The sequence below is a fragment of the Pyrus communis genome, chromosome 4, assembly GCF_963583255.1.
Source record: "Pyrus communis chromosome 4, drPyrComm1.1, whole genome shotgun sequence".
In the NCBI taxonomy this organism is placed as follows: Eukaryota; Viridiplantae; Streptophyta; class Magnoliopsida; order Rosales; family Rosaceae; genus Pyrus; species Pyrus communis.
Genome location: NC_084806.1, coordinates 27,606,109 through 27,629,930, shown reverse-complemented (window position 1 = coordinate 27,629,930; position 23,822 = coordinate 27,606,109). Strand labels below are relative to the sequence as shown.

General features: G+C 35.9%; 2 protein-coding genes across 4 annotated transcripts; one reads left to right on the top strand and one right to left on the bottom strand.

The window, feature by feature from the left end:
* The first annotated feature begins 742 nt into the window (after nt 1-742).
* LOC137732509 (uncharacterized) lies at nt 743-6,353 on the top strand. 2 transcript variants are annotated; one of them, XM_068471827.1, is made up of 7 exons: nt 743-912; nt 1,144-1,214; nt 1,856-2,019; nt 2,928-3,076; nt 4,230-4,377; nt 4,454-4,613; nt 5,996-6,353. In XM_068471827.1, the coding sequence occupies exons 2-7, from the start codon at nt 1,202-1,204 to the stop codon at nt 6,085-6,087; spliced, it is 726 nt and encodes a 241-aa protein (XP_068327928.1). In that variant the 5' UTR covers nt 743-912; nt 1,144-1,201; the 3' UTR covers nt 6,088-6,353. The 2 variants fall into 2 exon arrangements, with proteins under 2 accessions (XP_068327928.1, XP_068327929.1); XM_068471828.1 differs by having other exon boundaries at nt 747-912; nt 1,898-2,019.
* Nucleotides 6,354-10,074: 3,721 nt separating this feature from the next.
* On the bottom strand, nt 10,075-22,354 carry LOC137732446 (glycerol-3-phosphate acyltransferase, chloroplastic-like). Of its 2 annotated transcripts, none has more exons than XM_068471754.1 (14): nt 21,927-22,354; nt 18,454-18,508; nt 18,368-18,410; nt 17,032-17,118; nt 16,771-16,868; nt 15,021-15,078; nt 14,398-14,499; nt 14,230-14,312; nt 14,022-14,132; nt 12,626-12,704; nt 11,748-11,867; nt 11,566-11,679; nt 10,705-10,884; nt 10,075-10,369 (listed from the first exon to the last, which is right to left on the bottom strand). In XM_068471754.1, the coding sequence occupies exons 1-13, from the start codon at nt 22,228-22,230 to the stop codon at nt 10,750-10,752; spliced, it is 1,389 nt and encodes a 462-aa protein (XP_068327855.1). In that variant the 5' UTR covers nt 22,231-22,354; the 3' UTR covers nt 10,075-10,369; nt 10,705-10,749. The 2 variants fall into 2 exon arrangements, with proteins under 2 accessions (XP_068327855.1, XP_068327856.1); XM_068471755.1 differs by having other exon boundaries at nt 14,230-14,291.
* Nucleotides 22,355-23,822: the final 1,468 nt, after the last annotated feature.

Sequence of the window (23,822 nt, the reverse complement as noted above, 5' to 3'; positions counted from 1 at the left end):
CACCAAAATTCAACCCTTGATTCTTGGCATCTTTTCTAATTCAAAGCAAACTAGCCCTTAAGGATTCCTTATTATACTAGGATTCGGCCACTCACCCTTATCCAAATGAAACCATTTCCTGATAAGATTCGGCCAAATTCCACTGAGCTAGGCCCGTGGTGGGAATATTCCTAACACCTCTTATTGGACCGAGAACAATCATGGGCTCGGCCCAAAAACGTCATTTTGGGTCCAAACAAGTATGTAACACCAATATGAGTGATTGTTCAAAGAACAACACAAATGAAGCAGCCAAAGGAAAGCACCAAAGCAGCAACTACTGCCTTCTCCAAATGGTCCCCCCGTTCTTCTCCAAAGAGACACTTAAACTAATTAGGTTTTGTTTTCATGTAATGAAAACACAGTAACTCATAAATAACTAACCATTTATGTTACCACACGTATTAATTATGATTAAAAAGATAAAATTAAATATATGTGGGTCAGTTCGATTAATCACACCGTAAGAATTTTGGGAACTTATAGTCAAACCGATTAAGGTTGATGCGATTCAGTTTAACCATCGAAAAATAAAAAATAAAAAAATAAAAAATAAAACCAAACCAAGCTCCCGATGCGGTTCAATCGGTTTTTGTGTTTTTAAATGCCCAGCCCTAGTTGGGAGCCGTCCACATCAAATCAAACGGCTAAAAAACGCAGCACCCTTGGTCCGCGGTCCGCACAGGAGAATTTGCGAATACTATAAAGGGAAAAAACTGGGCCTCTGCTTAGTTGTAGTCGAGTTGGGCACACTGACAGTCAGCCGAGAAGGAAGAATACTGAGAATACAGAGAGGGAATTAGGGTTTCAGAGAAAGAGCCGTAGACGCTTCTCAGCACCTGATCGATCAATTGCGCTTCTTCCATTGCTAAGGTAATTCCCCCTTTTCCAGATCGATTTATCGAAACCCAAATTTTGTTCTGGATTTTCTCTTCCAAACCCTAAAAATATTGACAGTTTCTGCAAAATCCCGAAAACTGTTTCTGGTCAATTGTTTTTTTAAATTTATTTTGTGGGTTCGAATGCTCTAGCAGTACCCTGTTCTTAATTTGCCAATTTTTTTCTAATGTCTGATGATGGATGGTTACATGTGTTGATATGCAGGATTAATTCTTTGTTTCGTCAAAAAATCGGTAATTTGATAAAAGAATCGCCAAATTAGATGGAGGACTGGGGTAATAGTGCTTGCTTTAATTCTATCTTAATTATGGCCGTGAAATTTTGTGCAAATTTTGCTTGCTAATGGTAGTTTAAGATTTAGGATGGAGATAATTACTGTTTTATTGTTGAGGAGCGGTGATATGCTTGCAATCTTTGTAATATTTTTCAAGGTTCTAAAAGACTAGTCGGGCAGTGGGTTGGGGCCTAGTGCCTAGGCAGGTAGGCGGGCCTGTGCGGACTAAGCATTTTTGTATAAATTAGTGTCTGCTTATAATTAAAAAGTATATAATTTAATTGGGATACATAAACTGTAAAATAGAATGGCATATATATTATAAGGGGTGTTAATCTAAGTATTCAACAATTCTCTTACAATTTATTAAAAATAATAAAATGCAAAATGAAAGTTACCTATCTTCTGTCTAAATGAGAGTTGCGACCTAGGCGGGTGCCTAGGCGGCCTAGGAGGGCGCCTAAGTAGGTATCGGCGCCATTTCTTAATTTTTAAATGCCTAGGGATTAATGGCACTAGGCGGGGATTTGTAGAACAATGATATTTTAATATTCTTTTACTAATTATTATGTTTCATATTTGCCACCTAAAGCTTGCTTGCTTAAACCTTTGAATAACAATTTGTTTTCTTTGTAAGTGGAGTTTTTTTGTTTACAAAGCTGGCATTCTTTTCCGATGCTTCAGAAGATGAGAAAGCCCCAACTCTCCTTTCTAAGGACCAACCAGTACATAAATGGGATGATGAAGATGTGGATGAAAATGATATTACAGAGTCATGGGAGGATTTAGATGAACCTGCTCCTTTGGTAAGATCAATAATGCAGTTGTGATCTTATTATTTTGTTGAGTTTCGGAAAGCAATTTTTTTCCTGCGTATCATTTAGAATCCCTGTCACAGGTTGATGGATGGCGTTTCTTACTAGCTAATTTGGCTGGGGAAATGTTTCATACTTATTTATCTTTAAAATGACCATGGCCAACATTAATTTTTCTTTTGGTGTGAAAACCCAACTTTGTATCTTATGGCAATATATATATATGCATGTAAATGGTGAATTTTATGCATTGACACCATGAGATGACTTTTTAATATTATATGGGTATTATGGGATGTCTTTGACTGGTACACCATATAATGTCACTTTGTACTGCACTTGTGTTTTTTCTATGTATAATAGTCATATTAATTGAAAATAGACATATTAAAAATAGCTCATTGCGCGCTAGTTCGTTCCTTGTCCTTAATTGAAAATAGAGATGGCTAGTTTTGAGACAAAGGGTTCCACATTATTGTGAAGTCTGACCTCATTTTTGCAACAATGTTGGTTCATTTCAGTGATTGGATTCATTCTCCTTTACTATTGAAAGTGAGATTTACCAACTTCGGACATATCAAATGGTTTGGTTTGGTTTCCATTGGGTTGGCTAAGTAACAACTGCTGTAACAGAATCAAACCGCACTGGATCCATTACAATTGGTTTGGTTTGGTTTCCATCGGGTTGGCCTTGGTTGTTGTTGTGTGCATATATTCAATTTGTCCACAAACCACAGCAAGCCGTTTTGCAGTCATTAACCTTAGAGGCTTTGTCCACAAACCGCATGCATCATATTGATGGCTGTTTTGTCTTTACACTTATTCTACTGAAAAAAAATCTGTATTTATTTTATGATCACAATTAGTCTTTATGATATGTTATTTTTTATGGTGGGCAGGAACCTGCAACAAGGCCTGTTTCTGAGAAGGCACCTAAGAAACCTGCAACAAAACCTGCTGAAAAAGCTACAGAAAAGAAAGGGAAAACCGTTCAAATAGAAAAGGAAGAGCCACTGGATCCTGTGGCTGGGAAACTTCGCCAACAAAGGTGTGAGTCAACATTTAGGCCTTGTTTAGTATGTGGTACTGACTAATTTAGGTTGGATATTACTAATCTGTGTCTTACGGTACTGACTATTATACAGAATTTAGTCAGGCGTTTGGTGCTACCTCCTATTAAGAAGCCGGACCAAATTTTATGTCAACAAAACAAACGTGTAACTGTTACTTAAAATTCATATTTAAAAAGGATCACTCTTTTTAATAACAAAAAATTTACAGAAATTTGTAAAATTATTAAAGATAAGTCAAAATGAATCATCAATAGAAAGATCCAATTCGAATTCAACTAGGTTGTGGATATTTCATATTCACTATATAGTTCATTGTGTCAGTTAATTGACACCCTTGTTCTATGTTTTTTTTGGTACTATTATTCCTAAATTGTACTTGTTGGGACCGTTTGGAGGAAGTAGTGGCTATGTAATATGTAATCACTCAATACTTCGAGTTTTTCACTGATATTTGGAAGTAAAATTAAACAGTCATGGGTTGATAAATATTTCTCAAACGGAGTGTATTCGACTTTGGTTTATAGCAAACAGTTCGTGTTTTGTTGTAAGTGTATGATGAATGACCCTCATTAGCCCACTCAACACAACTTTAGGTTTTTTGTTATATTGTTTTATTGGTACTACTGATGGTTCAAATGTGGTGAGTTGTCATGCATTCTAATGTAATTAAGCCCTGCAATTCTGTTTCTTTGGTTTTTGTTTTGAATTCTTTTAATATCTTGATATGAATAGCGCCTATGTGAGTAAAACCATTGTTTTGAGTACTTCTGATGTTTATAATGTTGTTGATCATTGTGTCTACCATGCACTATATTATCTGTTAATGGTGCACCTAGGCTGCGCTTGATGTCTGTGTTTGATGAAGTTTTAGAATTGTGATATGTGGGGACTGGCCTTCATTAGGTTTTTTTTCTTCATTTTTCTCTATACCTATCCTCTGGATGATAGACCCAGTTGATTCAGAGTTAATTATTTCTCCATGAGAACATGGTTTGTTACATTTGACTAACAATTACATATTGAGTGCACTAAACTGTAAGCATATTACAAAAAAGATATATAGTACGAAACGTTTGGTTAGCTTTTGGTCACTAGTGGTTCTTACTGAAGCTTTTCTCTACGCCACAGGCTGGTGGAAGAAGCAGATTATAAGTCCACTAAAGAATTGTTTTCCAGCGGAGGCAATTATAAAACCTTAGACAATTTCATTCCTAAATCTGAAAGTGACTTCCTGGAATATGCAGAACTTATTTCACATAAACTTCGTCCATTTGAGGTGTGTTAATTTGTCATATCCATTTAACAAAGCTTCGAGAATTTCAGATACATAATTTTTTGAAATTTAATTGCAGAAAAGTTTCCATTATATTGGTCTACTCAAGGCAGTAATGAGACTGTCAATGACTTCATTGAAAGGAGCAGATGCAAAAGAAGTTGCATCTTCCATTACAGCAATTGCAAATGAGAAAATAAAAGCAGAGAAGGAAGCAAATGCTGGTAAAAAGAAGACAGGTGAGTCTCTTAAGCCAATTTCATTCTTTGATAAGAATAGAATGCCTCATGCTTCATTTTGAGTTTTATTTATGATTTCTCATTCTCTTGAAAACCAAAATAGTGTCCTATATGTGAAGAAAGGCAAAGAAAAAAGAATTATATTTATATTTGTTTTGAGAAGCGTCAGCCAGAAGCTCTTAGTATTGTGGAACTCGGAAACTTAAAGTGTTAAAAAATGCGTTGCACGTTTGATTCAGAAAACTTGTTTATGGTATTGGTCAAAGCTGCCCCTGTGGTTTCCGGTTTAGGTGTAGGTGTCACAAATAAGTGAAACTAATGTGTTAAAAATGCCTTGCATGTCTGATTCAGTAAACTTGTTTAGGGTATTGGTCAAAACAGCCCGTGTTTTCCGGTTTAGGTGTAGGTGTCACCAATAAATGAAACTAAGTAAATTCGTTTAGAGTGTTGGTCAAAGCAGCCACTGTGCTTTCCTTTTTAGGTGCAGGTGTCACCGATAATTAAAATAGCTGAGGTTTTATGTAATAAGAGTTGAAGGTATGGCAATGCCATCCACTTTAGATTTTAGAGTCTGATACGAACCAATTCCTATGGTTTCCCATTCAAAGGTATCCTTTAATAAAAAATCAAGGGAACTTTAAAGAAAAACTCATGGTACTGTTCACTTTAACGAAAAACCACATTTTTACACTAAAAAGTCAATCATGGTATTATTCACTTTACCCTTTATTTTGTCCTTATCGTTAAAACTCAAAAGTTTTCAAACCCTTTTCATTAGTTTTCCTAAAAATCAATCCAACTGAAAAAAGAAAAGAAAGGAATAGAGGAATATTGTTAGTGCTATTTAGATAGTTATGTCGAGCTATCTAATTATGCCCCTTATCTTTACCTAGTGGTAATCCTTTTGTGTGAAAATTGTCCCACATCGGAGGGTTCAGAAACCTTGCAAGGGATTATTAGGAGTTGGGCTACTCCTGCTATTGCCAATTGGTTTTAGGGTGGAACCTCAACTTTGTTTATGTTATCAGAGCAGGTTGGTCTGCGAGTGGAGCCCAATAGACGCGCTGCACGTCACCCAGTTAAAATTGTCTGCTTGTTAGGCACAAAATTTGCCACAGGTCAAAAGCAATCTGAAAACCTCATCTTAAAATTGCCCGACTCAAAAAATTGATCAAAATCACCCAGTTTGAAAACTATGAAGTCTAGGGCTGCTTCTGCGTTCGGCTTAACTTCATTCGTGGACCCTCAAAACTTGTTCACGGCACCCAGTTAAAATTATTTTAGGGTGGAACCATGATCTCTTCATCAATTATTTTAGGTGTGAACTTATGTTGATGGTGTAGCTTTCCTTGGTGTTTGTTAATTGCTTTCTTTGTTTTCAGGCTCCAAGAAAAAGCAGCTGCTTGTTGATAAGCCGAATGATGATATAGCTGTTGATGACTATGATCCGCTTGATGACGATGATTTTATGTGAGTGTTTCGATGTAGCAAGTTTTCATCAGAAGGCAGTAAAGAACATGTATTTTCAACATTGAAGTAGGGAGAGATTCCTCCGGCGCCCCTCTGCACAGAGTGATTGATACAAAGTGTGATGTATTTTGTCAAATAAGAGGTTTTCGGATTGCCCTTTTTTTTTATATGATGGTCAATTTTGTCGGTTACAGATGCTACATGCTCATGGGAATCATTGGCTTGTCAAATATATGGTTACACTTACAATGACATTCTTTTTAAGTGTAATGGTAATCCAAATCTTGTAAGTCGTATAGGGGGATACGCGCAAACGAATGATAAAACATGAATGTCTAGATGAAAGTTTTGAAGCTTTGTCTCCACCATGTTAATCATGTTAGGTCTATCACAAGCAATATCCATTTACACGTGTAAGGCCATGCAGTACCCATTTGCGCGCAATAATCACTTACAAAATTGGAGCTATATCAAGTTTATTCTTGTTTTGTTTTTGTTTGGTCATTGCATCGTATAGCAAAGAGGGAGAGATGGATATCTATAAATTCGCTGGAGCTAGGAAAAGGAAGACAAAGAGTCTTGAACCAAGTAAGGTGCATCAAGCATGAGAATGGAAATGTTATAGATATGGAGAACGCGGTTAAAGACAGACAATGAGCTTATTTTCATAATCTTTTCAATGAAGCATACGAAAGGATACTTCTTTGGGTGAGTTGAGTAACTCGGAAGAGTGCAAAAAGAGTAATACTAGGTTGACTAAATTTGCAAATAATTGAAGTGTCACTAATAAGGCATAAACACGTTAACCAAAACTTAAATAATAATCTAATTATCAACCTCCATTTAGTTTACAAAATTTAAGTCTCCCTAGCATTACCTGTGTAGAAATTGCTCCTATCGCCAAATTAGGAAAGAGGAAGAGGTTGTAGCTTTAAAAAAGATGAAGCAAAGAAAAGCAGTGGGTCCTGACAATATATTGATCGAAGTATGGAAAGGCTTGGGAGAGACTGGTTAACTTGGCTCACAAACCTTTTCAATAAGATTTTAAAAACTAAGAAGTTGCCAAATGAGTGGCAAAAAAGCACTTTGGTGCCTATCTACAAGAAAAAGGGCGATAAACAAAATTCCAAGAACTATAGGGGTATTAAGTTAATGAGTCAATACAATGAACCTTTGAGAGAGAGTAACCGAGCATAGACTGAGGCAAGAAATACGGGTCTCAGACAATCAATTCGGATTCTGCTATGGCGCTCAATTATCAAGGCAATCTATCTCTTACTGAGATCAAGGGAACGATATAGAGACATGCCAAAGAATTTGCATATGATCATTATAGATTTGGAAAAAGTGTATGATGGGGTTCTAAGAGAAATTCTTCAGATGATTTTAGAGAAGAAAGGAGTACGAGCAACATATATCCAAAAAATAAGGGACATGTATGATGGAACAAGGATTGCAATAAGAACTCATGAAGGATAAATTGAAAGCTTTCCATCACCATATGGTTACACCAAGACTCAGTTTTAAGGCGTTCCCTTTTCGCATTGGTAATGGATGAGTTATTGCCTTATATTCAAGATGATATCCGTGTATGCTTTTTGCAGATGATATAATGTTGATAGATGAAACACAGGAGTAAATGCATTTAACCTTTGGTGGGATGTACTGGAATCTAAAGGTCTTCACTTAAATAGGTCAAAGATAGAGTATATTGAGTGCAGTTCAGGGGGAGGTCCAAATGAGATAGGCGTGAGGATTGGAGAACAGGGAGTACCAAAGAGTGAGCTCTTTTGTTATATTAGATCTATATTGCAAAAGAACGGAGAATTTGATGGAGATCTCAACCATAGGATACAAGCTAGATGGATGAAGTGGAAGAGTGCATAGGGTGTGATATGCGATCAATGTATGTCACAAAAGCTCAAGAGAAAATTTTATAGGACGACAACAAGATCATTAATGCTTCATGGCACATAATATTGGACGGTGAAGCATAAAAAACACATGCAAAAAATGATTGTAGTGGAGGTGAGAATGCTTCGTTGGACGCATAGGAGCACAAGAAATGACATGATTAAGAACGAGGATATTCAAGGTAAAGTAGGAGTGGTTGCAATTGAAAGGAACAACAACAACAAAGCCTTATCCCACCAAATGGGGTCAATTATATGAATCCTAGAAGGCCATTGCGCTCAATTTTGTGTCATGTCTTCTGTTAGATCCAAGCGTAGGAGTGGTTGCAATTGAAAGGAACAACAACAACAAAGCCTTATCCCACCAAATGGGGTCAATTATATGAATCCTAGAAGGCCATTGCGCTCAATTTTGTGTCATGTCTTCTGTTAGATCCAAGCAGTCCAGGTGTTTTCTTAGAGTCTCTTTCCAAGTCTTCCCCTACCCTTTTGGCCTTGAGCCTTTGTCTCATAATCGAATCTTCTAGCCAGAGCATCTGTAAGTCTTTGTTTCACATGACCAAACCACCTTAACCGATTCTCTCTCATCTTATCTTCAATTTCGGCTACTCCTAACTTACCTCGGATATCCTCATTCCGAATCTTGTCCTTCCTCGTATGCCCACACATCCAACGAAGCATTTTCATCTCCTCTACACTCATTTTGTGTACGTGTTAATACCTCACAGCCCAACATTCCGTGTCATAAAGCATTGCTAGCCTTATTGTCGTCCTATAAAAATTTTCCTTGAGCTTTGGCATACGACTGTCGCACAATACACCTGATGCACTCTTTCACTTCATCCATCTAGCTTGTATTCTATGACTCAGGTCTCCCTCCAATTCCCTGTTCTTTTGCAATATAGATCCAAGATAGCAAAAATATTCACTCTTTGGTACTTCTTGATCTCCAATCTTCACCCTATCTCATTTATACTATGTTCCCACTGAACTTGCACTCCATCTACTCAGTCTTTGACCTACTTAGGCGAAGTCCTTTAGATTCCAACACTTCCCGCCAAAGGTTAAGCTTCGCATTTACTGCCTCCTGAGAAGATGTGATTATGAGACAGACTCAGGGCAAAAGGAGTAGAGAAAGACCTAGGAAGACTTGAAAAGTAGGGGTTGGCACTTGGAACTAAAAACCAAAACCAATACACAAACCAAATCGGACCGCACTGAAAGGTTTAGTTTTGCAGTTTTGAAATTGAACCGCATTGTAGGGAATGGTTTGGTTTCGGTTTTGGCTTTTGAAAACCCCACCGAAACCGAAACCAAACTACTAATAAACATTTAATTAGATGTCCATATGAGGTGTCATGTTTTAATTGGTTGTTTGTTAGAGTTCCATACATTTAGTATCTACTCAACCACATTAGAATATCATCATTCATCATTCATCATTTGCTGCACGTTTGCTTGCATCAAGTTTGCTTGCTGCATATGTAGTTGTTGCAGGTTTGTTTGTGCATATATTGTCCTAATTTTAGATAGAAATAGATTATCAAAACATCCTCACTCAATGTACTCATTGTTAACATGCGTTCATTAATTAATGTATTGTGTAGAAAATGAGACAGTCTTATGTGTAGATAGGTGTATATTTTAAAATGTACATTTCTTTCTTAAAAACCAAACCGAAACCGCACCGAACCGAACCAAACAGTTTGGTTTCATTTAGATTTTGGCTTCAAAACTGCACCGAACCAAACCGTGCCCACCCCTATTGGAAAGAGACTCTAGACATAAAGTACTTGAATCTAATGGAAGACTTAACGAAAAGTGAGCAAAGTGGTATTTTAGGATTTATACGGTCGACCCTACTTATGTTACTTTCGTCATTGAGGAAAGAGATGTTGAACAAAATAAACCGTGATAGGGTATGTGTTTTCTTTCTCATGTTACTTTCGTCATTGAGGAAAGAGATGTTGAAGCTTTGGCTGCTAGGAGAGGGGCAACCCTAGATCCTTCGCATTCAAGTAGTTACTGCCATGAAAATTTAAGACTTCTCTCAGGTGTTAGAGAAAAGAAATTGATTGTAACATCTATTACTAGAAACGAATTGAGATTCGATTTACATGGCTAGTCAACAACTGGCTTCATCTGTACAGTATACACCTAAAACTGAACCCTTGCGAGATAGCTTCGTTTCCAGAAGAATTCAGCTCTTGCTGAAAAACCATATGCACAAAAAGAATCCATCAATTCCAGATGGTTTTGAGCTTACATTGATCATCAGCTTCAATTAGATCTTGTTGGCACAGTGCATACTTGCGTTGAAGTTCCCCAGTCAACCTTCGGTCAGGAGTTTCAAAATTAAGGTAAGGTCCTAACCTGCGAGATTCAATCAAATCTAGTTACCAAAAGAGAACGATCATCAATGTGCATAGGAATATATTCAATAGCCAGTGCCAAGAGCGCAAATATCATTTTCAAATGGTAACAAAAACACTTCTATCGTTTTCTAGATTCTTTATTCGGATTTTCACGCACAGGATACACTTGAACCCTGTAAAACACGTCTTCCAGTCAACCTTTATTTTCATTTAAAAACCAGCCACAACGTTATTTCACTGTATTCAATTAATTTACACATTAAGAGTGAAAAGCTTTTTAGAAGCGTTTAAGTAGTCACACAACTGGTAACTACAGAAAATCAAAATAGATACCTGATTATGAAAGCAAAGTAGGAAGGAAATCTGCTTAAAGACGGACTAACTCCATGGTTGGGACAAAGAAACATTTGGAGTGGATGCGTTTAGTCCTTGTTCATAATGTATAGCAGATTTGAGCACATTGTACTGTTCAGTAACAATATCATACAGAGCCTGTGCGTATACCTCCCTAGCCTGCAACATACAACAGCCAGAATACTTAGAAACAATCTAAGAGAAAAATGGTGAAGTTTAAAGAACATTTAGAGTAGATATCAAATCTGCACCCAGAAATTTGACCAATGCGGCACTTTGAGCCCTGAACTTCAAAACGTCTGGTCATCATAGTAACCGTGTCAGTTAGCCAGTTTCAAAAACATTTTGAATTCCCTGAACTATAGTCACCTAAACCCCAAAATTCAGGGAACAAAGGTGTTTTACTCTAACAATTAGAAATCAATGAAAATGACTTTCCAGGTCCTTGAACAGTAGCTTTCAAGACTTTGTCATATGGATGAACATATTTTATATATATATCCATATATTATGTTATACCCCTACATTAAACTACTTTTGGATACAGTTCACCAATCTATTCCAGCTGTGCACTAGTCGTTACATCATTGTTGACCAAGGAAAAGACAGTATTAGTTAAATGCTAATGTTCATCACCAAACTAGATAGGCGGAACAAGTTTTTCCACACTACTCAGCAGTTGGTAACATGACATGATTTAAAATGCAGTAGTAATCCTCAGATCAAGAATATATTTACACACGAGCTTTCATTGCAGAATAATGTTAAAGATCACGAAGAATATAACAGGAACCATCCAAATCAACCAGGAAGTTGAAAGACATTGTATATGGCACCAACCTCTTCAGAATTTTGACAGGAAGCAGTAATATCAGAGAAGGTGATTTTTGGTGCAACTGATAATCCAGTACCATGGAAGGAGATCATTCTCTTTTCTCCAATTTCTTTTTCTACCTGAAAAAGAATTGTCACTAAAGCGGAAAAGTAGCACTACAGGAACCACCAAAACAGAGACGACGAACCTGGGGTGGAGGAGGCATGATGTTGTGACACAATAATGCTAAGGGATATATATGCCCTGGAGCAGCAGAATGTTCACCAAGCCTTCTCAGATTGTCCAGTGAAGCAGCATCAAAAGGTGCCTGACCAACTTATGTCAGTATGAAGACAACACTTGTACTTATCTCTATCAAAAGGTGCCCGACCAACTTATATCAGTATGAAGTTAATTGCATCATGAAGACAACACTTGTACTTATCTCTACGTGTTTGCATGTATGTTATGTCTATGTGTTAAGACTGGTTAGTTGTCAGTATGAAGTCATTGCACCACCAACTCAAAATCCTTATCGAGATAGGTGGATGTGTATCTATATTGGTCAATTCTTGGTTATAGGAACAGTATGTCAACGTGATCTCAAATTGTAGCCTATCTTCGTTTTTAGGGAAGCCCAACTGCTCAATTAAATACAACTAAGTTTATGTCAAATTTAGTAAATTATTAGAACAGTAATTTATTTCAAAAGACAGAAAATGGTGGATTATATTTCAAAATCATCCTCAATCTATTTATGCTTTCCTCTAGAACTCTTGAGTCCCTATTCTATCCATGATGAACCAAATAACTCCTTTGATTTTATATCTATGCTGTCAGGTTTGCTTAACCTAAATTCACAATACAACTAGAACATATAGATGCAACTTTAAAACCTCATGTGGCAACACTATAGGGACAATTGCAAAATAAAAATCATCACCTGAACATTGACGACACTATCCGGATCAAAACATTTTACAAAAAGAAAGCTAAAAAAAAATTAAAAAAATATTAAACAATGATCATGAAATCCATGATTTCCTTCTCAATCATCTCATACATGATGAAGTTGAAAGAGCTTACTGGGTACCACTCTCCTGTTGCAGGATCTGGCCGGTCCCTTCCACCACTAGGTGCAATCCATACAATTTGTGATCCGCCCCTATAAAACATGTTCAATTAGAAGGCTGTATGAAGAAACATATATAAACAAATTCATTACATTAAAAGAGTATTATTTAGAAAAGAAAATTGTTATGCAAACAGCTTGGATGATGATACGTGAGTATGAGGAAACAATAAACTAAACATCGCCTCACACAATTACAAGAAAAAATTATTATCGAGATGGCTAACTTTTCCTACGTCCCCGTGTGATCTCTCTTGAGAGAATCACTAGCACTGATTCTCTTTGAATCCTATGCCGACCTCTTCGGTATTTTGATTAGCAAAAACACAACAAACATGCATGATGTGTCCTAGAAAAAAAAAAAATACAAGAACAAACAGAGACATAAGAAATTCCACTTGACCTTTTTTTTTTCTTAAAGAGAAACAAATTTTATTGCAGAAAATAATAAAATTACAGAAACAGTGGAAAGTCCACTAATATTGTGATTAAATGCAGATTATTCCTTTACCACTAACTGAAATTAGAGAAACCATCCCCCCACCCCAATTAGCAAATATACCACCAGCGGAGACCTGAAGGTAAGCATTTGTTACAATGTTGAACCTTCACTCCTAATTTTGTCTCTACGACTGGACTGGATTGGCTAACTCACTAGATTCATGAAGTTGAATGAAGAAATAGATGCCGACTTACATATTTTGTTCAAGTTCAAAGGTACAAGATGGATTAGTAAAGAAGGAAACGTATCCCTTCAAATCCCCACATAAAGGGTACAACTGGAAATAACAAGTTTCCTTCATGACAATGCATCTTCTACCTTCAACTTCGACAAGCCTTAGAAGTTGGCATCCATTTCTTCCTTCAACATACATGGACTCTAGTGAAATTTCCAATCCTAGGCACCAACGAGCCATTCTCTCTCGGTCTAGCACCTAAAATGAATTGTTTCTCGCTTTTAGTAGTATCCTCGACCCAAAGTACGCACCTCCATTTTGAGTATCCTCAATCCCCAGTTTGTTACTAGCTACGTTTCACAAAAACAAAATTCACTTTAAACAAATTGGTTAGTTCTGAGATGTGTAGTGCTTAATAGGGTTCAATGAGACAAGAAAACAACAATAGGTAAGAGCAAATAAAACAGAAAAAAAGATATGAAAGAGGAAGAGATCAGGGTTTTCCAAGAACAGAAAAACAATGCAGAAAGAAAAAGGAGGGGAAAAAAGCTTTCTGCACGTGACCTGACATGGTAGTAACACTCTCAGACCTTAATGGGCAGAAATAAGAAGAGCTGTTATTAATAACAAACCAACTTTGACCATGCATAGACAAATAAAATAATTGCGGTACCTCAATAGCAATGCCATTTCCTTCAAACTCCGGGTGTTTGCTTTTCTTTTCATATCAGCAAGCTCAGGATCATCATTCATGTGCTTTTTGGAGTACACACATATCAGATTCCTGTGATAATACTAAAAGAAAAAATGGTGAGGATTTCATCATTTAAGCATAGAGATGCATACTAATTGCATAACATTATTCAAGAATTCACAAGTACCTCCCCATGCTGAAAGGCTTACAAAGAGGATCTGTCACAACCCTATCTCCTGCTATGTAGGTCTGTAGTACCAAGTCTAAAAACTGGTTATGCAAACAGTTATAAGTGCACAAAATAGTGTATGCATCCAATTTACGGTTAGAATGAAGACAGAACATTGCAATTCACCATTTTCTCAGCAAGATGTCGGTTTGTTGATTCAAGCAACAAGGCAATGACAGCTGGATCTGCTTCAGTTTGGTGGTTTGATATCAAAAAAATGTTGTGACCCTGCATGCATAATCCAAAAGCATTACATTACAAGTCATCTCCAAGTGTAAACTAATCAAGATGATATGGCATCTGCATAGTACTACCACAGTACCACCAAAATCGTATACGAAAAAGCTCGAGACAACTACAGGTCGACTGAAATTGTGATATACAGCACCAAGACAAAGTTATAGCATTTGTATTGCATTCTACTATAAAATAGTCATTATTTTGATAGTCCATGCAACTGGCTTGTAGGAACCCTTCAGATCATCAGTTCTTATCAGTTATCATGTCCTCTCTGACATAGTTTTCTAAAATACTTCAACATACATATGTCCAAACCTAAACTTGGACTGCCAAACATGCATTTAAATGAATGCATATCGGAGGCCACTATATAACTTTGTAAGTTGTAACAACGAAACAGGGGAGAAATTCAGTGTAACTTTGCTTCTAGAAAGAAAGTGTTCCACAATTCAGCAATGTATAGTTGTTAACCCCACAAAGAAAATAAGCTGAATACTGAGAAAAGGCACCTGATGAAGCTTCTCTTCAATTTCATAGAAAATGGAAAGATTGCCAACATATGAGTTTCTGCACAAATAATCATCAGAATTTAGGATAAAGAAATAGCACAGAAGAAAGAAAACGCTGAGTCGCCAGCAATTTTTTTGTTTCTTCATGTGAGTATTCTCTGTCAACAAGTTTTTGAAAAATCTTTTTCTAATAAATGGACACCCTTAATGGTTTAATGGTAACATTGCATTTCTCTAGTCCATTATAATACTTGGTGTAAATTTATTTCAAAACGCAGTGAAGAATTCAGCATAAAAAAATACAAAATGAAAAGTTATAATTTTCATTTATTTACTTCATTAAACAAGCCAGAAAAGGGAAGATATAAAAACAGCAGCGGATTAGAAGTCTAACTGTCAAAAAAGAGAGAAAAAAAAAATATCACTCTCCAGAGCTATAAAATCAGAGTTCACCGTACTACACGTTTCCCTTACCCAATCATAATGCAAGCGATAATCACCCAACTATGGATCCCCATTCTCCATGATGAAGGGAAAAAAAATTATCTCCGTATTTACCAATGCCCACAGAGAAGTCAAAAGCTGCCCTCTCTCCTAAACTCCTAGCACCTCGTCCTCCATATTAACATAAAGAATTCTACAAAACTTCTTCCTTAAACCCACTAAAGGCGCAATGCTTCTCAACATGTACAGGAAGAAGCCAGAATAGTCAGCTCAGTCTTGCTCCTCAAAGAGTGTATGCTGGATCTATTTACAATGGGGCAATATAGGAATAGATAATCAATATCCTTGCAAGCTTTTACAAATAATACGGTTAGCAGGAAAAAGAAAACACTAACCCCATATACAGAGCATTATAAGTAGTACTCACCCACCCTTGAGCAACTACCCAAATTGGCACACATGTACCTTACATGGTACCTTATCCTTCCAAATCAATTACGATGGATTGAAAGTAAGGACAGTTCATTGATCAACCACACTGGATTTCGGAAAAACTAAGTATCCAAACTGAATACATAAACATACTACATGCTCACATTTCCATTTCTAAAGATTCTTAAGCCAGAACTACAAGGTGTTAGAAACAATGATCCCAACTTTTGCATTCTCTATTTGTGCAAATGTAATTTATACAGGCAACTGAATCTAACACACCCATTTCTGAAATTAAATGACACATAGGTTCTTATTCCTTTATGCATTTTTTTTATTGTTATCAACCAGTTGATCCAATGCTCTAATCAGACACCCAGTTGATCCAATGCTCTAATTACAATATAAATATTACAATGTTCCACAAATAACATTTTTTTACTTTCTCAAATACTGTCATGTTATTTTCAATCCATCCAACTGCTAGTTGGACTCGAGGACTGATGAACCATTCACATTTCCAGAGTCTTCAATACAAAAAGGTTTCAGTTAAAAAGATCTTTACATTTTTGTATTAACAATTAAAAATCAGAATATTTAAAATTGCCAATACAACTAATATATAAAGGATTCTCTCATAAATCAAAATAAATGATTTTAATCTCATGCTGAATGATACGATGATAGCACGTCAGATGGACAAATAACCCATGACCCTGTCAGTTTTAAGGTTCCAATGAACTTCATGAAATAATACATGGCATGTCCATTCAAATTTAGCAAAAATAGACAACAAGAATAAATGCATCTGCTTTCACTTTATTTACATCAAAGTAGCGGATGATGGTAATAGGATAGAAGTTGTCCAAGTTACCTGAAATCAACTAAAGGACGGATATAGTATTGACCAAACATGTAGTAATCAAAAGGCACTCGCATTGCTTTGTGATATGGTGAGAAGACAAATGGGTCCTGAAAAATTATTGGTCTATCATATAGGCAAAATAAAATAAAATAAAATAAAACAAATCAAATATACAAGAAAACAAACGGATAATTTGGTTTCCTATCTGTGTCAAACCCACATCAGCAACTAAGGCAGCTGTGTGATAACGCATATAAAACCCAATCTTACCTCTATATCCAAGAATACACGATCCAATACAGCAGTCATATTTGACAACACAATCTCATCTGCCTTGGGATTTCCACTTTGAAGAATCTGAATAATTATAGCATAGGACTAAGAAAAAAGAAAAGGAGTTTCTTATCACAAAATAAATTACTTCTAGGGCATCTAATGCATACAAGCCATTCATATACGATCTAATAATTGAACAAGAAGTCCTCAGACCGTTATACGCAAATAAAATCCAGATATACAAAAACACTAGAAAATCAAAGCAGATTGGCATGTGCTTGAATAATTAAAGCTGATTGTGATCTCGCTTTCCTGAAGCTACCCATATACTTACAGCTCAACGTTAGTGACAGACAATTGACATTTTAATGAACACATAATTTCATGTCCGCTAATTAAGGAAAAATACGGCACCTGGCATCCATATATAGAGAACACCCCCCCCCCCCCCTCTCCTTCTTTTATTCTCCCACACACACACACAAGTGTGTGTGTGTGTAAAATCCACTTTAGTCAAAGAGGATCAATACCCTTAGATGAGTTTTAACCAGTGAAGCATAACAAATATAAGTTTCAAAATTAAGTTTACAATGGTTATTATGGAAGCTTGTAATAAAATAACCATGACGCAAGTTCTAGATCCATACACAATGGTCACACTGTGGCTTATTTGTTCGTGTAAGCACAACATGTAAATGGTTCAGATTTCCTATAAAAAAATCAGTCTTTTTATAGGCACATTTATCTCGTGCTAGCTAGTGATTGACTCTTTGTTATTCTCTTAGTTACTCACTATCTGTAAGTACCATGGTCACGTTAAGTGGTAGTAAGCAAAGATTGGGTCCCACTCAATTAGTATCAACATTTCCAGTAAAAATGTAGGCCTTGAACCACAAAATGTCTATCTCACAGATTTTTAATTCCTACTCAGTAGCAAAGCCAAGATTAGGATATATGTAAATAACAATATATTAGCAAGTTGAAAGATACTCCTAGTTCATAAGGAACAGGAAGTTCAAGGTTGGACGAATTTATGAAATTTTATTACCAGTTTTGTCGTCTCTAATTAATATGGCTACAGCTATACATACTAAAAAAAAAAAAATTCTATTTTGAGAAGAAAATACTAAATCTTCTTCTTTTAGCAATTTTGAATGCTAAAACCATTAAAAAAAATTAAATTTACAGACGCACACATTTGATACACAAATTACTTTCAGATGAGATTTGAGCCAAAACGTTTACGGATATCAAGTAAATTCAAAATAGAAATATAAGAAGTAGATCTAACTATGTACAGTACAACACGAGATTAGGAATAAAAGTTTACAGCATTTTTATAATTCTGATATAATTCTTCCATTCGTGACGCATTATAATTCTGATATAATTCTGATAAAAGTTTACAGCATTTTTATAGTTGAGGGAAGCCTGCCAGCTTCTGTTTCCTTCCTTATTACAGACAACAGCTCTACAGATGAACATTTCAAACAAGTCAAGAAAACTAGCATCAATAAACAGGAGAACATTAATAATGTAAAGAAAAGCTGCTTAAAAAATAGTGTGTTTTTTCATTAAGAAAGCTGCAGTTAATGACAAACTAGCTCTAGGTCTAGTTGCAATTTCCATCCCAATGTTGACAAAAAATTTTAAGTTTCGTTCAACGGAACAGGAAAACAATATAGATGAATTATTCAACTACAATACAAGGATACAAGCAAGAAAAACAAAAATATAACCTTCAAGGAACTTGAATAAGAAGACACAGAACATTTGAAGTACATATCAGAGCATGCAATCAATGACATCAGAGGTTATGTTTATAAAGCGGTTAGTAAAAATAACAAGGGCAGTGGAAAAACGAAAAAAAGAAAAACTGACATTGGGACCATAGTCCCAGTGATATTGCATTGTAAATTTGAGGACAATCTTAGGCTATTAGGAGTTGGAACTGTAATGGTCCCACTAATAGGAAGGACTCAAACACTATCCAACCACAGGGTTCAGTGGTCCATACCTACAAAGATTAGCAATCCAATCAAATAGCTATCATAATAGTAAAGGTTATTATGAGCAATGGTCCCTGAACTTGTCCATGAGTTACAATTTAGTCCTCCAACCCTTTTTTAGTTCATGTGGTCCTTCAACTTGACCACCTCTTGCACCATTGGTCCTATCCGCCACTATGTACCATGTTCTGTCTATTTATCCATGCTTTGTTTAATAGTAATCTGTCTTTTCTTTCATTTTTTGTTTCTCTTTTGGTTTCCATGGGGGGGAATAAATATAGGAACTTTACAATGAGTGTGAACAACAATAAAGGTAGGGCAACTAGACAGGTCTTATAAACCAAGCAAAAAGTGCTCTTAAACTATCAAAAGTTAATAACGCATACCCCGCAAGAATTGTACCATTTGATGCATCCAACCATTTGATGCAACCAAGTTCAGTTTTAAGTCCTTGCACAATTCTTTGAATTATTACAAATTTATATAGGTACAGAACCCATTTCGTTTATTGTAGCATGCATTGATGGGTACCTACCTACCATGGACTTGGAACGGATGAAGTTGTTGAGTAAGTAGATCTTATCATAATAACTAGTCCAAAAAAAATCTGGCTTCCACAGGCAGACACTTGAAACAATGGGTATGAGGGGTACAATCTATAAAAAAAAATAACACTGAAAACAGTGTTTAACACAGAAACAAGGAGCAATAACCATTGAACAACTTCGATGTGATGTTGACAACTCATACCTAATGAAAACCCATACCTTTTAATAAATTTGTATAAAGAAATAAGGTATTCAAAGTATGGTGTACTTTTAGGTTCATACTCAGATTCCATAGACTTGTCATAACTTTCATTGTTCTTCATTTGTTCTCTGTTTTTTATTGTTGTTTGAATACACTAGGTAGGTCACTTTTCGAAAATGGACAATTTTGTTAATATTTTTTACTCATTTCAAGAGAAAACAGTTTTCCTTAAAACATGATATTTTAAAGAGAAGGCTTAAAACAAAATTTCAAAATATACTTTATGGCATATACATTTGGGGAAAGCATTACTCAGAAGTTAGAACCTTAAAGTAACAACTATATCCAATAAAATACCTTCCATCCTTGTCCTTATTCTCTAGCTTGTCCAATCTTGTAATGCTTTTGGTCTACAGCTCCATATATAACTAGATTCACTTATATATACAGAAATAAGTCTTGTATACACCAACCCCTGGCTAAAGTATCATGCCCTAGTGCATAGTACAGACTGAGGCCCAATAGTTACATATGTTGAGAATATCACGTTTTAAGAATGGGAAAAACAAGAACAAAACTCCGGAAATCGAAAACAAATAACCAAGATAAATAACACCAAGAATTTACGTGGTTCGGCAGTATGTGCTTACGTCCACGGGACAGCAACAACAATCTTTCACTATATCAATAATGAGTACAACCAATAATCTTGCCAAATCTCTAGAACTAGGACTTGACGAAAAACCTGAAAGAACAAGAACAAGAAATACCCTACCTCTTTTCTTTTCTCTCGCACACACTTTACAATATTCTCTCACTCTAATCCCTAGAGTGGTATACAATTTATTGTTTTGCTCCGTCTCAAAACTAGTACAATAGCCCCTTTATATAGACATAATAAAGGTCTTCTTCAATAAGGATTACTAATCCTAATTGGAATCTAGTTATGAATCCTTCTCCAATTGAGAAAACAATTTAATCCTCTAAGACTATTAATTCCCAATAGACTTAGGACAACTTATCATGGGCTGGAAAAAACCCAACAACATAAAGATGGGTATCTAATTTGTACACTTCATAAACCCAAATAACGTATCTAAATATTTTTATATTGCATTCTATATTGGGTGCTAATGCTAACCAGTAAAATCCACATAATTTTAAGGATCGAAAAATGAACACTGTACATCCTTGTGAAAAAATACATGCCTGACAACAATCGGCTCCCTTAACATAAATAGGAATACTTCAACATGAACTTTTTGCTCAACATTTCCTACAAATTGAAAACAAGCTATCAAGAATTCCACTCATTTAAGGCTAGAGTTGGTTAGAAAGAAATCAACGGATTTTTGAAGATGCTGGGGGTGTCGGAAGTGGAGAAGGTGCAGGAAAAGGTCAAGTACTGGGCAGCGATATGGGCTTCTGTATCGACCATGTTACTAGATTGGAAGGCTGCAGTATGAATCAAATTTGAAACTTTAATCACTTCCAAGTTGAGAGGAAAATTCTTTTGACTAACAAGTGAAATACTCAGCTCTTACGGCAAACTTAAAAGAAGAAGAGTGAAAAGAAAAGTAGGGGAAAGCGTTCATACTATTCTTTTCTGGGAAACAAAAGGAAATGCAATGAATGACTAGAAAAAAGAGACCAACTTCCCACCCGACCCTTTGTAATAAAAAGGGGAGTCCTTTCAGGATTCCATTTTGAGAAAAAGGAAATGCAACGTGAAGATCAAGATTCGCATAAACTACCATGCAAAACTGACTCATGAACATCAAGATTCAAACAAAAAATGGAACAAAAACAGCCCATAATTCATGTAAATATCAAAATAAAAATTAAAGTCAGCCAAAAAACAAATTGAGAACCAATTTCATTTTAACAGTCAAGAAAGGCAACATTTCAATTCAAGAAAAAAAATATGAGCATTCACTTTCTTGCATTTTCTGAGGAACCAAACAGAGAAAATGCAGAAGAGTTCTCACCCTAGGAATTTAAGTCAGCCATGTAAACAAAAATGAGAACCAATTTCAATTCAAGAAAGGCAACATTTCAATTCAAGAAAAAAGTATTCACTTTCTTGCATTTTCTGAGAAACCATACAAAGAAAAGGCGAAGAGCTGTCACCTTGTTCAGTGGTCGCATTGAGAAAGGTGCGAGAATGGTTAGTCTCCGTCCTCTCTGCACTCTGAATGGGCGACAAAGACGACGACTCCGTGTCCTTCACCAGCTCCGCCATGGCACTGACCTTCAAGGAGGAAAACAAGCAAGGACAGGCAGAGCTCCGCCGTCTCACAGACACCAAGCACAGCTGAGAAGACGACGACAGTGACGAACAAGAAGCAGCGGAGGGGGAGGAGGAGGAAAGGGACGACGGCGAAACCCTAGGCGAGAGGAATGTGGTGGATGGCGTCGCGGAGAGGGTAAACATAGCAAGAGAGAGGAGAGAGAGAGAGAGAGAGAGGCGGAGGATATGATCGATCTGTGAGTTTCGGTTTTCTGCAGAGTGAGGGATTGGACGGGGATGGGCAAAAGCTAATATACGTTCACGTGCTTTCCAACAACGCCAATGGTGGGAGAATGGTGGAGGAGGCTTTGGATTGGGGGAAGAGTGACTCCAGCGGAAGCTATCCGGACACGTGGATGATTCAAAAGGGTGGATTGAAGAGGAACGGGAAATTTTATTTGGTCCAGTTATTTTATCTTAACATCCAACTAAAAAAATTTCTCTATTAAACTTCTAAATTTGCCTTTAAATAAATAACAATAAGAAAATAAACATTAGTGTTTTTATTTCTGCACCCAATAAGTCAAAACCTAGCACACCACTGCATTTCTCCATTATTTCCGACGAAACCCACCCAAGTGACAGCAAAAAATTCTATCAAGATCACGAACGACCATGGGCTACAAAATTTTCAATTGGGATTATTTATTGGAAATTTTAGGGATAAATTATCAAGACCATATCCAGTAATATAATTTTAATCCAAGTCGTGTAAAAGTAGTTTCATCCACGGCACAATTTGGAGAACCAAAAAAAAAAAAAAGCAAAAGCCGCAAATCAAAACCACTTTTGTGAAGGAGAAGTTACGGGAAGCCATACATTCCCCAGTGAAGGAACTTCCATGGAGAAAAGCAATAGATGCAGCACTGGAGCAGCTTCTGCTTGGAAAAAATAGCATTCATATGATATGTTACTTTGGGCACCCTCAGCTTCTTATCAGACATCATATTTTCCATCTCCAAAAACTATAAATTGGTGATACCATTTGGTCTGCTTATTGAGTGCTTATTGATTGATGTATTGAAGGAGACATTGCAAGATGTGCTTTCCAGGTCGGAGGAGAATTCCAATGGGATAGCAGTTTGTTTTGCCGAAAATAATGGAGGGGTGGAGTGGTGCGCTAGATTTTGGATCATTGGGTTAGAGATAGAAACATTGGTTTTTATTTTCTTATTTATTTATTTAAGGTTAAACCTGAAAGTTTAGTGAATAAAACTTGGGACGTTTTGATATAGACGTCTCGTTTTTAAATATTATAGACTAAACATCTATTCCTCATGCAAATTTGATTAAACATTTTCCCTACAATTTTGAAACTTTAATTTTATTTCATTAGAAGTCTATACACGTTAGTATCCCCTTTTTTCCTCCTATTTTTATGCATTTCTTATTATGATGATTTAAGATTTTTTTTACTTTTTATTAAAATATTTATTTTAGTAAATTAAATAGAATGTAACAAAACTCGTTGTTAGGTACGCTTGGTTATATTGGTACGTTTGATTATAATGGTACATTTAGTTACTTGGTACATTTGAATTTTTGGTACATTTAGCTTCTTGGTACATTTGAATTTATGGTATGTTTGTTTTCAAAACATAAGTTTTATTACTTTTTGTCCTAATAATGAGGAATTACTTTAATTAATTATTTTTTTATAGAAAGAGTCGTTAACAATGTAAAAGTTTAAATTACTTTAATTTATTTTATTTTATTTTTATAAAAAGAGTCGTTAA